The 15,975-nt window shown below is 62.2% G+C and overlaps 1 protein-coding gene across 1 annotated transcript in view; it reads right to left on the bottom strand.

The window, feature by feature from the left end:
• Positions 1 to 15,975, bottom strand: part of GGT7 (gamma-glutamyltransferase 7) — a 29,580-nt gene that overhangs the window by 5,927 nt on the left and 7,678 nt on the right. The window contains exons 3-13 of the mRNA XM_054173386.1: positions 15,435 to 15,586; positions 13,901 to 14,015; positions 13,200 to 13,267; positions 12,487 to 12,560; positions 11,941 to 12,134; positions 8,130 to 8,217; positions 6,937 to 7,064; positions 3,514 to 3,602; positions 2,610 to 2,756; positions 1,516 to 1,633; positions 523 to 660 (exon numbers count right to left, since the gene is read on the bottom strand). Of these exons, the coding sequence (XP_054029361.1) occupies positions 523 to 660; positions 1,516 to 1,633; positions 2,610 to 2,756; positions 3,514 to 3,602; positions 6,937 to 7,064; positions 8,130 to 8,217; positions 11,941 to 12,134; positions 12,487 to 12,560; positions 13,200 to 13,267; positions 13,901 to 14,015; positions 15,435 to 15,586 (1,311 nt within the window). The remainder of the gene's footprint in view (positions 1 to 522; positions 661 to 1,515; positions 1,634 to 2,609; positions 2,757 to 3,513; positions 3,603 to 6,936; positions 7,065 to 8,129; positions 8,218 to 11,940; positions 12,135 to 12,486; positions 12,561 to 13,199; positions 13,268 to 13,900; positions 14,016 to 15,434; positions 15,587 to 15,975) is intronic.

Consider the following 15,975-nt stretch of genomic DNA (forward strand, 5'->3'; position numbering starts at 1 on the left):
TTTCACATGCTGTGCCACTGCTGCCAGCCTGTGGAGGAGGCCAGGCTGGGGGGCTGGGTGGTCTTTCACATGCTGTGCCACTGCTGCCAGCCTGTGGAGGAGGCCAGGCTGGGGGGCTGGGTGGTCTTTCACATGCTGTGCCACTGCTGCCAGCCTGTGGAGGAGGCCAGGCTGGGGGGCTGGGTGGTCTTTCACATGCTGTGCCACTGCTGCCAGCCTGTGGAGGAGGCCAGGCTGGGGGGCTGGGTGGTCCTTCGCATGCTGTGCCACTGCTGCCAGCCTGTGGAGGAGGCCAGGCTGGGGGGCTGGGTGGTCCTTCGCATGCTGTGCCACTGCTGCCAGCCTGTGGAGGAGGCCAGGCTGGGGGGCTGGGTGGTCTTTCACATGCTGTGCCACTGCTGCCGGCAGCGGCGCTCTCCCATCTGCACCGCCGCCTCCCTCCCCGCCGGCGCGGAGCCTCGCCCGACTGCCCGGGGCAGGGCTGCAGAGCCGCCGCCCCGCTCCTCCCGGCGCGGCACTGACCTGCAGGACGCCGCTGACGGCCGGGGCCCCGCCGCTGGCTGCCAGGCAGAGGTAAGTGCCGCACAGGCCCCGGGCCGGCCTGACGATGGTGGGCAGCAGGAAGGAGGGCGGCCGCCGCCCGGCCCGCCGCGCCTCGTGCTGCACGGGAAGACAAGACACAGCCAAAGCTTGCCCCGGGCCGACCACAGCTGTGCTGCCTGAGCTCGGAGAGGACACATTTCTGTGCTGGAAGAGTGGTCAGGGGCTGGCAGAGGCTGCCCAGGGAGGTGGTGGAGTCCCCATGGCTGGAGGGGTTCGGGGAACCTGTGGCCACGGCACCTGGGGCCGCGGTGGGGTTGGGTTGCTGGTGGGACTGAGAGCTTCTCCAAGCCAAACAATTGTGTGGCTCTTAGTTGGGCAGGGCAGCTTCTTACTCCTCCTGCTTCAGCCAGTGGCTGCACTCGTGTGGTTCTGCAGGGCTAGCACACTCACTGCTGGGCCACTGCTCTCTGAGCTTACCAGGACCTGCTCCATGCCCCCCCGTGGCTCTCTCACCGAAGGCACGTGAAGCCAGCCACCCCCTTCTGAAGTCCCAGCCCAGCCAAGTGGGATGGTTTTACAGCCCAAGGCAAGCAGAAAGCAGGCAGCACTGGAAAACACAGCTCTGGAATTGTTTCTGTCCATCACCTGAAGACTTCTCTTCTGCTGTCTGCTAGTTTTAAACCTGCAGAGCAGCAGTTGCTCAGTCCAAGTGCACAGAGCAGGTTGCTTGCTTTGAAGTGCACCTGGGCTGCAGGGAAATGGCTGAGCAAAGGGTGCAGTGCTGCTTGCTGCATTCCAGTGGCAACTGGGACATGGAATCTGCTGTCTGCTCTGTTTCAGTGGCTCTGACAATCACACAAGAAGAGCTTTCTGCAGCCTGTTGCCTCCCAAGTATTACTGAGCCCTTCACCAGATGAGAATAACATTGAATGGAACAGCTCAAAAAGAAGGATTTATCACATCACTCATTACCAGCCTGGGAATGGAGTGGTTCAGGGTTTGATTCTGCCAGGAGAAGTCCAACATCTGACTGTTGAGGAGGACTCCAGAGGGTGTCATTATTCCACTGCCAAAGGGACGATTCAAGGAACTGGGAAGAAGCACAAAGAAATCTCATCCACAACCCTCCTAGAGATGTTTGTCCACCTCAGGCTTTCAGGCCTCCAGGTTTCTGTCCCAACTTGGCCTGACAGAGACTGGCTGCAATAGCAGCTCTCTCCCTCCCTGTGTTTAAGGATTCCCCTCTTGGTGCTGGGCCTGTCTCCATGTCCCCATCTGCCCTCAGATGTGGCCATCACATCATCCCCAGGGAGCAGACCCAGGCCAATCCAGACATGTTTCACTGTGAGGGGGCTGGAGGAGGCACAGGGCAGCACCAGCTGGGGCTTCCCCCCCCCAGCTTCCCCATTTCTCCTGTTGCAGGACTAATCAGGACAGAACAACCCAGGTCTGCTCCCATCCTGTCCTGTGGGACCTGCTTTCTGCTGGATGTTAGGAACAAGTGCTCAGCCTGGAGAAGGCTCCAGGGAGACCTCAGAGCAGCCTTCCAGTACCTGAAGGGGACTACAAGAAGGCTGCAGAGGGACTGTTCCCAAAGGCCTGCAGGGACAGGCCCAGGGGCAATGGCTTCAGAGCAGAGCAGATTGAGCTTGGATGTGAAGAACAAGTTCTGCCCCAGGAGGCTGCTGGAACACTGCAGCAGGTTGCCCAGGGAGGTGGTTGAGGCTCCATGCCTGGAGCTATTCCAGGGGAGGCTGGAGAGGGCTCTGGGCAGCCTGCTCCAGGGGAGGATGTCCCTGCTGGGGGCAGGGGCTGGGACTGGATGAGCTTTGGAGCTCCCTCCCAGCCCAGAGCACTCTGTGGCTCTGTGAACTTCATGTGGTAAAGAACCCACCCCAGGACTCAGAACCAAAGCTCCTCCTGAGCCTGGAAGCCTTCCTGCTGCTCTTGCTCCAGGTTGGACAGGATGAGCTTTGGAGCTCCCTTTCAACCCAGGGCATTCCATGACTGAGTCTATGCTCCCACCCTCTGAGTACATTATGGGGGGGAAGAAGCAAATCCTTTACCTGACAGCTGCCACAATGAAGTCATCAGGGCCCATGACGAGGACCTGGCTGGCAGCAGGGCTGCTGTGTGGGGAGCAGGGTGGGCAGAGGCCGGGGGAGGCCAGGGAGTCGTTGATCAGCTGGCGCAGGGCACTGGCCTCCGACTGGCTGCAGAGGGAGGGAGGGAGGGAAGAAGCCATGAGCCTGGGAGGCCAAACAGCTCCTGTGCTCTCTGTGGGGGCACATCTGCACTGGTCCTGGTGGTGCCTCCCTGAGGGGCTGGCACTGAGGACAGGAGCTGGGAGGAGGTGAGGTGGCTCAGTGTGCAGGGAAAGATGAGGCCAGGGACCTGCCAGGCTCCGCCTGCAGTGCCAAACACCCTCACAGGACAAGGGCTGGCAGCACCCAGCTGAATGGGAGTCCTCCAGGAGGAGGGCAGGTCAGGGCCAGCTCTGGCCACCCATGGCAGCTAAACCTGGCCAAGGTGGGAGACTGGGCTGAAACCCAAGGCCTCCCCTCCTGCTGGGGTGTACCATAAAGGCACCAAGCTCCATGGCAGGGAAGGCAGAGCCAGAAACTGCTCTCATGTGTGTGGTCATGACCATGTGGGTGGACATTTGTCCAACCTGCTGAGAGGGAATGCCCAAAGGGGTGGGAAAGAGGGGGGAACACCCAGGATCAAGCTGGCCCCAGGAAACCTCTGTGTGAGGACATCCCACAGCCCACCTCCAGAGCCCCACGTGGCATTGGCTGTGACCCCTGTGGAAGAGAGAGCCCTAGGAGGGCACTCAAGGACTGAGCTCTCCTCAGTAAAACAGAGGCAGAAAGGCCTCAGGATTCCCTGTGCCCTGGCAAGAGCAAACCCAGGAATGATCTCAAGCAGCTCTCCTGCAGCTGTCTCTGTGCCTGGCAGCTTCACACCCACCTCACCATGCCTGCTGCAGGCTGGGTGACAGACAGGTCCTCAGAGGGGTCTCCCAGGTTGCCAGTTAGACTCAGGGCTATTTTTAATGTCTACAGGGAATAAAGACAGACAGAAAAACACCCAAGCATTTAGGTGGCTCTGGAACTCTAACTTCTGCTGCTCCAAGAGCAGGAGGTATCTGGTCTGCTGACACTTTGGGCAAAGCCTGTGGAGATCAGTGGCTGCAGGCCTGGCCCTGGGGACACCTCTGTGCAAAGGGATGCCAAGGGGGCACCAGTTTGGCATCACAACCTGTGCTGGGGGAGCAGAGCACCCAGTAGGGTTTGCAGAAGGTGGAACATGGCTGGCAGGAGCTGGCCAGCTGGCCCAGCCCAGCTCAGTGGCTCAGCTGCATTGCCAGCTGGTAGACAGCACCTGGGATGCCACTCACTTTCTGTTTCCTCTTCCTGGCCACAGGGCCTGCTGCTGCTGCCCTGCCCCTGGCTGCAGGGCCTGCTGCTGCTGCCCTGCCCCTGGCTGCAGGGACTGCTGCTGCTGCCCTGCCCCTGGACACAGGGACTGCTGCTGCTGCCCTGCCCCTGCACGCAGGGCCTGCTGCTGCTGCCCAGCCCCTGCACGCAGGGCCTGCTGCTGCTGCCCTGCCCCTGGCTGCAGGGACTGCTGCTGCTGCCCTGCCCCTGGCCGCAGGGACTGCTGCTGCTGCCCTGCCCCTGGACACAGGGCCTGCTGCTGCTGCCCTGCCCCTGGACACAGGGACTGCTGCTGCTGCCCTGCCCCTGCACGCAGGGACTGCTGCTGCTGCCCTGCCCCTGGACACAGGGCCTGCTGCTGCTGCCCTGCCCCTGGCTGCAGGGCCTGCTGCTGCTGCCCTGCCCCTGGACACAGGGACTGCTGCTGCTGCCCTGCCCCTGCACGCAGGGACTGCTGCTGCTGCCCTGCCCCTGGCTGCAGGGCCTGCTGCTGCTGCCCTGCCCCTGCATGCAGGGACTGCTGCTGCTGCCCTGCCCCTGGACACAGGGACTGCTGCTGCTGCCCTGCCCCTGCACACAGGGACTGCTGCTGCTGCCCTGCCCCTGCACGCAGGGCCTGCTGCTGCTGCCCTGCCCCTGGCTGCAGGGACTGCTGCTGCTGCCCTGCCCCTGCACGCAGGGACTGCTGCTGCTGCCCTGCCCCTGGACACAGGGACTGCTGCTGCTGCCCTGCCCCTGGACACAGGGACTGCTGCTGCTGCCCTGCCCCTGCACGCAGGGACTGCTGCTGCTGCCCTGCCCCCGGCTGCAGGGACTGCTGCTGCTGCCCTGCCCCTGGACACAGGGACTGCTGCTGCTGCCCTGCCCCTGCACGCAGGGACTGCTGCTGCTGCCCTGCCCCTGGACACAGGGACTGCTGCTGCTGCCCTGCCCCTGGCTGCAGGGCCTGCTGCTGCTGCCCTGCCCCTGGACACAGGGACTGCTGCTGCTGCCCTGCCCCTGGACACAGGGACTGCTGCTGCTGCCCTGCCCCTGCACGCAGGGACTGCTGCTGCTGCCCTGCCCCTGCACACAGGGACTGCTGCTGCTGCCCTGCCCCTGGACACAGGGACTGCTGCGGCTGCCCTGCCCCTGGACACAGGGACTGCTGCTGCTGCCCTGCCCCTGGACACAGGGACTGCTGCTGCTGCCCTGCCCCTGGACACAGGGACTGCTGCTGCTGCCCTGCCCCTGGACACAGGGACTGCTGCTGCTGCCCTGCCCCTGGCTGCAGGGACTGCTGCTGCTGCCCTGCCCCTGGACACAGGGACTGCTGCTGCTGCCCTGCCCCTGGACACAGGGACTGCTGCTGCTGCCCTGCCCCTGGACACAGGGACTGCTGCTGCTGCCCTGCCCCTGCACGCAGGGACTGCTGCTGCTGCCCTGCCCCTGGACACAGGGACTGCTGCTGCTGCCCTGCCCCTGCACGCAGGGACTGCTGCTGCTGCCCTGCCCCTGGACACAGGGACTGCTGCTGCTGCCCTGCCCCTGGCTGCAGGGACTGCTGCTGCTGCCCTGCCCCTGGACACAGGGACTGCTGCTGCTGCCCTGCCCCTGGACACAGGGACTGCTGCTGCTGCCCTGCCCCTGCACGCAGGGACTGCTGCTGCTGCCCTGCCCCTGCACACAGGGACTGCTGCTGCTGCCCTGGTTTCACAGAGCATGGTTAGAGGACAGCCACAGGAAGGAAGGTGCCAGCCTGTGCCTAGCAGGAGTGCAGGCCCTGCCATGTCCACCCAGCACTGCCCTGCAGCTGTGCTTTCCTTTGGGAGATGCACCACACATGACCTCTCCTGCAGTGTCAGCATCCAGCTGCTGATGTCCTGTGCAGAGCATGATCAGCTCCTGCAGCAGGGCATCTTCCCATGACCATCACAGCATACAGAGCAGGTACAGGAGGCTTGGTGGCCAAGGCAGAGCTCTACTGAAAGCAGATCACCTCCCCCACACTGGGCATATCTTGGTCATGGCTGCTCCAGGGCTGGACTCAGCAGTGGATCCCAAGTGTCTGGGGTTCCATACCTGTGGAGGGGCTGCCCTTTACCTGGAGGCTGCTGTTCCTCAGCTGGGACATGATAACCAAGGGGGGAAACTCTTGACCTGGTACAAATGCAGGGCAGAGTCAGCCAAAGCTTCCTGAGGAAAGCTCTAGAACAGCTCCGCTGAGCCAACCCTCTCTGCCTCTGCACAGGCCTAGCAGTGTCTGAGAGCTCCAGCTGTGCATGTGGGCTGAGGCAATCACTTCCAAGCACCCACAGGCCTGTCTGCATCCTTCCTTAAAACTCCCAGCTTGTAAAAGCCAGCTGTGGGTCTGCTCAACACCTCAGAACAGAACTCTGCTCACAGAGCAGGAAAGGGAGTCCTGGCCTGACTTCCTGGTGAGCTGCAATGTTCTGGTGGGACTCACAGCCCTAAGTAGCAGCAAAGACATGACCTGGGCCACTGGGATCATGATGGGGGCTAAGATGGGAAGTTTTCTTCTAGCAAGGGCTTGGTTTGCCCTGGGATCACCAGGTAGAAGCTTTTGCTTGCAGGATCACTGACTGCTCTTGCAGTGCCCAGCAGTGCTGTGCTTTGGCCAGGGCCACTGCAGCAAGAAGAGGTGGAGGAAAATCCCTGGGACCAGCTGCAGCTCTGTGGGGTCACTCTGAAGGGCTGCTCACATACAAGAAGGGGGGGAAGCCACAGCTTGTCCTCCTGAGAAAGCTCTGCCCAAGCAAGAGCGAGCACTGCTGGGCCCTGGGCTCCAGCAGCCACAGCTCCCTGAGCAGCAGCACAGCTCAGACCCGCAGCCCAGCAGCCTCTGTGCTCACTCTGCTCTGGGAACCACCTGCCAGCACTTCTGCCCAGCCAAGGAACAAGAGGCACTGGCAGCAGCACAAGGCATTCAGCCAAGGGCTGACCCTGCCCTTACCTCTGCCAGCCAGTGCAAGGTGTTGCCCCTGGGTGCTCGGCTGGAGATGTTAAAGCCCTCCAGGATGTTCAGGGCTGTCAGCAGCGCAGGGCCTGCAGGTGGGGGTGGGGGACTGAAGACAAGGTGACCTGTGAGGGGGAGAAGAGAGGAATGAAGCTGCTTGAGTCAGCTACTGCCCAGCTCTACTACCCTCCCAGAAGCTTCTGCCCTGGAGGGGCAGGGAAAGCCTCCCAGCTTTGAGGGGAAGTCCCGGCAAGGGCAGGATGTGAAAAGGAGTCCTCCCAACATTCCTGGTGTGCCTCTGTTCCTTTGGGCTGGCTGAAGGCAGCCAGGGGTGGCTTTGGGCTCACCTGACATTCAGTTCTTGCTTGGGTTCTGGACTGTGGTGTGAAAGGACAGAGATAAAATGGGTCTGAGGAGCAGCTGAGGGAGCTGGGGGTGTTCAGTCTGGAGGAGGCTGAGGGAGACCTCTGCACAGCTCCCTGAGAGGAGGCTGCAGTCAGGGGGGCGTTGGGCTCTGCTCCCTGCTCTCAGGTGACAGAAGGAGAGGAACTGGCCTGGAATTGTGCCAGGGGAGGCTGAGGTTGGAGAGGAGGAAAAATGTTTTTGCTGCCAGAGTGCTCAGGGCCTGGCAGAGGCTGCCCAGGGAGGTGGTGGAGTCCCCATGCCTGGAGGGGTTCCAGAGCCCTGTGGCCAAGGCACTTGGGGCCAGGGTCTGGTGGCCATGGTGGGGCTGGGTTGGTGTTGGCCTGGGTGCTCTGAGAGGGCTTTGCAACTCAGACAATTCCATGATTCTATGATCCCAGCTAGCAAACAGCCACAGGGATCTCCCCACAGGATGGCATTTGAGGCACTTTCTGCAGTGGGCTTTTCTCCCTTTGTAGATCAGCAGTGGGAACTGTGCCAGCCTGTGGCCCAGCTTCAACCTAGACACTGCAGCAGTCCCTGGCCATGCTGCACCCTGACACTGAGACACCTCCAAAAGATGCTGCCAAGGTCCAACCAGGCCTGAAAGCCTCCTGAGCTGCCTGGGCTGGGTCAGCACCACAGGGCAAGGGCAGGGAACTCTCTGGAGGACTTTTGTGCAGAGCCTCAGCACAGCTTTGGCTCCAGCTCTTGTTCAGTGCTGTGGCCACCTCCTGCCAGCTGGAGCAAGCTTCAGTGGAGCCTCCTGGCAGGGGTCAGGGGCTCACCTCGATAGACTGTGTGGATGGGATCCTCCACTGGGACACTGTAATTGTGGAAGTCTTCTTCAGCCAGGACTCCTCCATAGCTCTGGACCTGTGCAGGAGAGCAGAGCAGCACACACTGGGGCCAGGCTTTCTGTGCTCCTTGTGCTGGCCCAGGTGGACAGACACCAACTGTCCAACAAATGCCATGGAGGTTCCTGAGCCAAGTGGCAGGTTCCTCAGGACACCCTGAGCACCTCTGCTCTCATGGCCTTGGCAGCCTGGCTCACCATTCACCACTGCTGGGAGGCTCTGCAGCTCACCTCCCAAAGCTCACCCACCCCATGGGTGCTCTGAAGATGCTCTGCCTACCCCTGAGGATGGGCACTGGCACTGCCTTGCAGCCTCCCCTCACCTGGGTGGCACATGAGTCTGTCAAAGGTGCTGGTGGGGGAGAAGCTGGGCAGGAGCCAGCAATGGGCACTGGCAGCACAGGAGACCAAGGGCAGCCTGGGCTGCAGCCAGAGCAGTGTGGCCAGAGCTGGAGAGAGAGGATCCTGCCCCTCTGCTCTGCTCTGGGGAGACCTCACCTGGAGCTCTGCATCCAGCTCTGGAGCCCTCAGCACAGGAAGGACCTGGAGCTGATGGAGAGGGTCCAGAAGAGAGCCATGAAAATGCTCAGGAGGTTGGAGCAGCTCTGCTATGGGGACAGGCTGAGGGAGCTGGGGGTGCTCAGCCTGGAGAGAAGGCTCCAGGGAGATCTTAGAGCAACCTTCCAGTACCTGAAGGGGACTACAAGAAGGCTGCAGAGGAACTGTTCCCAAAGGCCTGCAGGGACAGCCCCAGGGGCAATGGCTTCAGAGCAGAGCAGATTGAGATTGGATGTGAGGAACAAGTTCTACCCCAGGAGGCTGCTGGAACACTGCAGCAGGTTGCCCAGGGAGGTGGTTAGAGTCCCCATGCCTGGAGAAGCTGGAGAGGGCTCTGGGCAACCTGCTCCAGTGGAGGATGTCCCTGCTGGGTGCAGGGGCTTGGACTGGATCAGCTTTGGAGCTCCCAAACCATTCTGTGATTCTATGAAGCATCTGAATCCTGCCAGGCTGAAAGCCCTCTGTGGGTCCAGGAGAGAAGACCCTGGCATAGCAGGTCCCCATCACTAGAAGCTTTTAGGAACTCCCACCCTGGTTCTGTTTACTGGAGGGGATGGGGGTCTGCCTTACCCTTGGTCTGTCTGTTAGGCTGTCCTGCAGGTGCAGGTCCTGCTGGGTTTGGTAACTCCCAAGCAGTGAAGCTGAGCAGCTCCCTGCACTGCAGCCTCCTGTGGCTGAGTGGTGGTGGAGATGAGGCAGGAGCAGCACAACTGCACTCTGCTGGTCTTAAAAGCCCCTTCAGAGGCTTCACTCAGGTTACTCCTGAGCTCTCTTTGGGGGGTTGTAACCCACCTCAGGCAGCACACAGATGCTGCTGTGCTTAGGAGACAGCTCCTTCCTTCCTTCCACCTAGGAGAAGCCACACAACCTGCTGGGCTGAGTTGCTGCTGTGAGCCCTCTGGATTTCACAGAATCAGCCAGGCTGGAAGAGACCTCCAAGAACATCAAGTCCAACCAATCACCCAGTCCTAACCATGTGCACTGAGTGCCTCATCCAGGCTTTGCTGAAACACCTCCAGAGACACTGACCCCACTGCCTCCCTGGGCAGCACATTCCAACTTCCATGCCCATTTCCATTCACAATGGGCAGGAACAGATAACCTCTGCAGGCCCTGGCTGCTGCCCTGACCCTCAGCAGGCCCTGGCTGCCAAGCTGCCCAGCCAAGAGCAGCTCCTCACTCTCTGGCAGAAAGGACCAACCACTGCAGCAGGACAGCCAGTGCAGGGCATACTCTGGGGAGGAGCACATCAAACCACCCCAAAGCTGCAGAAGTTATTGTGTCCCCTACTTGGGATCCCTGCCCCCTACTTGGGATCCCTGCCCCCTTCCCAGAGCAGTGCCAGGGGACAGCCCAGGCTGAGCCCAGTGGCTGAGATGAGCAGGCAGGTGCCCCTGCCTGGAGCTGGCTCCCTGGAGCTTGGCCAGTGGAAAGCCTGGGAGAAGCAGGAGGGAGAGGGGCAGGGAGGAGCCTGCTGGCACAGGAAGAGAAGCCCTGGGCAACCACAGGCTGCAGACACATCTCAGGTTCGACAGAGACCATGGGGTTTGCACCTAAGCCCTCCTGCCAGAGCAAGGAAACAAAGGGAAGGGTGTGCTGGAGCTTTACTGGATTTCACCACACCAGTGCCCTCCCTTTGCTGGGAAAACAAGCACTGTGGGAAGCCAGCAATCTGCTCTGGGCTGCACACCTGAGCCCAGAGCATTCCAGGGCCTTTGGTGGTGTAACCCTGGGCCTCCATCCAGAGTTTGTGCTTCCCTGTGGCAGCCCTCAGGTCAGGAGAGAAGGGTGACAGAGCAGGGTTTAACTGTGCAGATGCACCACAGGCTTGGGAGTCCTCCTGCTCCTTGTCCTGCACCTCTGCTGTGGTCCAGGTGAATCACAGGAGCAGATTTCCAAACACAGAGCTCACAAGTGTCTAAGGCTTGAGCTGAGTGAACCCATCCTGGGTTACTGATGGCAAGGTGAAGGTGCAGCACTTGCAGCACTGTGGTAGGGGCAATGGTGCCACCAACCACTCTGACTGCAGCTGCCCAGGGACTGGAGTTGTTGAGCTGTTTGGTTTTTTACCACAGTAATCACTTTCTTGGGGTAGTAACTCCACCAACACCAGGGGTTAAACTGGGGCAACCCTCAGAGGGACCAAGCCTGTGGGAGCCTCTGCTCATGAGGCTCCCACTTGGGTTTTTAAATCACCTCCCTGGAGCCTCTAACTAACCTACAGCCCCAAATCACCTCCCTGGAGACTCTAACTAACCTACAGCCCCAAATCACCTCCCTGGAGCCTCTAACCTACAGCCCCAAATCACCTCCCTGGAGCCTCTAACTAACCTACAGCCCCAAATCACCTCCCTGGAGACTCTAACCTACAGCCCCAAATCACCTCCCTGGAGCCTCTAACTAACCTACAGCCCCAAATCACCTCCCTGGAGCCTCTAACTAACCTACAGCCCCAAATCACCTCCCTGGAGCCTCTAACTAACCTACAGCCCCAAATCACCTCCCTGGAGCCTCTAACCTACAGCCCCAAGTCACTCTCCTGGAGCCTCTAACCTACAGCCCCAAATCACCTCCCTGGAGCCTCTAACCTACAGCCCCAAATCACCTCCCTGGAGCCTCTAACCTACAGCCCCAAATCACCTCCCTGGAGCCTCTAACCTACAGCCCCAAATCACTCTCCTGGAGCCTCTAACCTACAGCCCCAAATCACCTCCCTGGAGCCTCTAACTAACCTACAGCCCCAAATCACCTCCCTGGAGACTCTAACCTACAGCCCCAAATCACTCTCCTGGAGCCTCTAACCTACAGCCCCACTGACCACAGCAATGTGCTTCTCAGCAGTGGGGCAGCTCTCATGTCATGCAGAAAGGGCTGTCCCTGACAGTGAGAGCTCTCAGGGGGGTCTGGAACCTGGGCCTGGTGTTCCTTCCCAAAGCCACTCTGGCCTGGATGCAAAGCAAACAGAGGTTTCACTTCTGCAGGCTGGGGGGGGACCTGTGTGTCCCTCACCCCACTGCAGTGACAGGGACAGAGGAACAGCAGGCTCCACACAGTGGGCTCCATCGTTGTTCTGGCACCTGGCTGTGGCTCAGCTCCAGGCTGTGCCCTGGAGCAGCTGACGTGGCAGATGGCAGCCCCAGCCCAAGCTGTGCTAGGGAGCAGAGGCAGGGGCAGGCGTGGCTCACCTCAGAGATGATCTCCTGGGTCAGGTTTCCACTGTAGAAAGCCGATGCCCCCTGTGCCCCCAGCAGCTGCAGCAGGGCGGCCAGGTCCGGGCGCCTGACCAGGGTGCCAGGCAGCAGCGGCTGCCCCGAGGGCAGGAAGGTCTCCCGGAACCGCTCCGAGTAGTTCAGGTCCTTCAGCTCACTGATGGCTTTGGCTGTGGGCAAGAAGGGGAAGGGCATCCAGAAAAGCCAGGTGCAGGGACAGGCAGGGGACCTGGAGTCACTGTGCCCCTGATGGGGATGTGGTGAGACTCCGCTGCTGCCTCTGCCCCTGTTCCAAAGCTGGAGGGAGGCCGGGAAGGGCCTGTGCCCTGCCCCGGGGGGCTGCCCGGCTGCTCCTGCTGCCACCACGCTCTGCCCTTGCAGCCTGGGGCTCACACACTGCTCAGCTCCCACCACCACCCATCTCCCAGTCCACAGAGCCTTCCCCTCCCATGGTCAACCACCTACAGCCCCAGCTGCCCTGCAGCGGCCAGCGGGCTCCTCCCCTGCCCACCAGGTACTCACCCAACTCATGTGTGACATTAAACCCATCCTGGGCAACAGCAGCCACGAGGCCCAGCAGCTTGGACCACGGCAGCCTGCCAAAGCAGAAGGGACAAGGAGAGGATCCTTGGAGGGGTGCAGCAGGGCAAGGTAGAGGGAGCGAGCCCAGAGCTCAGCTGTGTGCTCAGAGGGCTCCCCGAGAGAGCAGGAGAGGCTCTCCTGAGAGGCTGTGGGGGCAGCAGTGGCCAAAGGCAGCCCTGAGCTCTCAGGGTGGTGTTTCTCTTCAGCAGGCTCAGCTCAGTGCTCCACCATGTGCACCAAAGAGCAGCTGCAGTGCAAGGGCAGGGCAAGAGGCACCTCTGGAGCACAATCTCAGACCAGGCTCTGGCCTTAAGCAAGTCTCTTAGATCCCTCCCTCCCTGTCCCAACAGGGCACCAAGTGATGCCTAAAGAGAGACTGGAAATACACAGCCAGGCATGGCAAGGTCCTGAGCCTGCTCCTAAGGGAACTTTCCTTGCCCCCAGCCTGGCGTTGCAGGCATCCAAGCTCAGTTCTTGCTGTTCAGAACTCAAGTACCAAAACCAAGGAACAGTTTTTTGTCAACCCAGGCCTCCAAGTAGCCCTTGGCTAATGGCTTTGCCTGGTGGCTGAGAACGTGGTCTGACGGCAAGAGCTCCTGTGCTCCCTGTGCCCCAGGGCACAGCAGGAGGCAGCCTGCCTGCGCCAGCCTTACCTGCCGTGTAACTGGTGTGCCTGCTGCATCCCTCGGAGCATGCCTGGCACCCCCACCAGCAGCCCTGGCTGCAAGACAGGAAGGACAGAAAGGAAAGAGTAGCCTCCCCGTGAGGGCAGGGGCTAGGGTGCCAGCCCAGGAGGTGCAAGTCACGGTCACATGGGAAGTGTCTGCGTGGGGAAGAGGGCTGCAGCAAACAGGAAACCAGGGAACAACAGAGCTGGGAGAGAAAGAGCTGACTTTGGCCAGGAAAAAGGGCACAGCAGAATGGCAGTGAGGGTGGGGAGAGACTGGCACAGGATGCCCAGGCAGGTTGTGGATGCCCCCTTGGAGGTGTTGAAGGCCAGGCTGGATGAGGCCTCGAGCAAGCTGTCTTGCTGGGAGGTGTCCCTGCCATGGCAGGGGGGTGGAGCTGGCTGAGCTTTAAGGTCCCTTCCAACCCAACCCATGGTAGGATTCTATGCCACAGGATTCTTACCCTCCCACTCCCCACTGCTGCAGGCCAATGCCCCTTTAGTCCCAAAGTCCTGCAGGCTCCAGCTGTTTTGGGGCGCTGCCCATGCCCGTGGGGTCTGGATCTCCCAGGGTGGGAGAGGCCTCCTGTCGCTTCCCCAGGCCCCAGAGCTGCCTGGAGAAGGCAGCTGGAGCCACCAGCCAGTCACAGCCCCCGAGGGAGCGGCCCCTGGGCCGCCGGTCCTCACCTTGGTGTCCTGCTGCAGGAGCCCCTCCAGCGGGATGCCCTGGGGAGCTGCCTCACGGAAGTCAATCACCCAGCTCCTGTTCCTCCGGATGTCATGGACCAGCATCACCCCACCCCTGCGGCGAGACAGGCAGGCATGGCACCGGCTGCGTGCCACCGGCTGCGTGCCACCGGCTGCCCTGCCACCGGCTGGCCGGCCACCGGCTGCCCGGCCACTGGCTGCCCTGCCACCGGCTGCCCGGCCACTGGCTGCCCGGCCACCGGCTGCCCTGCCACCGGCTGGCCGGCCACCGGCTGCCCTGCCACCGGCTGCCCTGCCACCGGCTGGCCGGCCACTGGCTGCCCGGCCACTGGCTGCCCTGCCACTGGCTGCCCTGCCACCGGCTGGCCGGCCACTGGCTGCCCGGCCACTGGCTGCCCTGCCACCGGCTGCCCTGCCACCGGCTGCCCGGCCACCGGCTGCCCTGCCACCGGCTGCCCGGCCACTGGCTGCCCTGCCACCGGCTGGCCGGCCACTGGCTGCCCGGCCACTGGCTGCCCTGCCACCGGCTGCCCTGCCACCGGCTGCCCTGCCACCGGCTGCTCTGCCACCGGCTGCCCCTGCCACCAGCTACCCATGACACCAGCTGCCCTGCCACCAGCTGGCTGGCCACTGGCTGCCCTGCCACCGGTTGCCTTGCCACCAGCTGCCCCTGCCACCAGCTACCCACACCACCAGCTGCCCCTGTCACCACCCTGCTGCACAGCCAGGATGAAGAGCACAGGGGCCAGGGCAGCCCTGGTGTGATGAGGCCATCACAGGAGGTCAGCCGGTGTGGGATGCAGGCAGCCCCCAAGCTGAGCCTGCAGCCAGGCTGGATCAGTCCCTGCCAGAGTGGCCAGAGGGCCTCTGGCTCCGTTCCACTGCCAGGAGGGCACTGTCTGGGATTTCCTTTCTAATCCAAGCAGTTTTGCAACAGAAGAGGGAGTTTGCTTACAGCAGCAACCCGAGGCACAGCCTGGAGAAGCTATCAAGTGTCAGAGCTTTATGCAACGCTCCTGAGACCTCCTGCAGACCCGAGAGCACCTGGCACACGTGGATGCCAGCCTGGGCAGGAGGGCTGGCAGGAGGCCACCTGCCACCCTGCCTCCCCCAGAGCCAGGCTCTGGCCTCAGCCTCCTGCTGCAGCAGGAGTGGAGCTGACAGAGGAAAGCCCTCAGTGTCTGAGGCCAGGCTGTGGTGAGCTCCTGGCACACTCCCGGAGAGGCTCAGCAGCCTCTGGTCACTTTTACAACTCCCTGGAGCCCGAGACTTGGACCCTCCTGGCTGCCACCATGGCAGGCACAGCTTCTCCCTCCCTGGCAGTCTGTGTCCCTCAGTGCCAGCTTGGCCCACGGGGAGGTTGCCCACCCCTGTGCCCAGCACAGGTTGCCCACCACCCGACATGAGAGACCCAGCACCGTACCCTGGCGCTCAGCACGGCGCCGGGAAGGCAGAGCCGAGGCGGGGGGCAGGGCAGCTGGCAGAGCAGGGGGGCAGAGCCGAGGGCACTTACCCGCCGAGCCCCGAGGCGTGGGGGTTGACGACGCCGGCGCAGAGGGCAGAGCTGATGGCGGCGTCCACCGAGGAGCCCTGCAGGCGCAGCACCGCCGTGCCCAGTGCCGTGCAGCGGGCACTGTCCGTCACCACCGCGCCGCCACGCACCACCTGCGGGCACAGCACAGCGCCTGGGCCGGGCTGCCGGCACTGCCCACACCTCCGCTCTGCCCTGAGACCCAGAGCTCGGCAGGGCCAGAGAGCAGATTCTGACACTCTGCTCTGGGGAGGCCTCACCTGCAGGGCTGTGTGCAGCTCTGGAGCCCGCAGCACAGCAAGGACCAGGAGCTGACAGACAGGGGCCAGAGGAGGTCATGAAAATGCTCAGGGGCTTGGAGCAGCTCTGCTGTGGGGACAGGCTGAGGGAGCTGGGGGTGTGCAGCCTGGAGAAGGGAAGGCTCCAGGGAGACCTAATACTGACCTGCCAGGACCTGAAGGGGCTACAGGAAGGCTGCAGAGGGACTGCTCCCAAAGGCCTGCAGGGACAGCCCCAGGGGCAA

Source organism: Dryobates pubescens, chromosome 26, assembly GCF_014839835.1.
Source record: "Dryobates pubescens isolate bDryPub1 chromosome 26, bDryPub1.pri, whole genome shotgun sequence".
Taxonomy (NCBI): Eukaryota; Metazoa; Chordata; class Aves; order Piciformes; family Picidae; genus Dryobates; species Dryobates pubescens.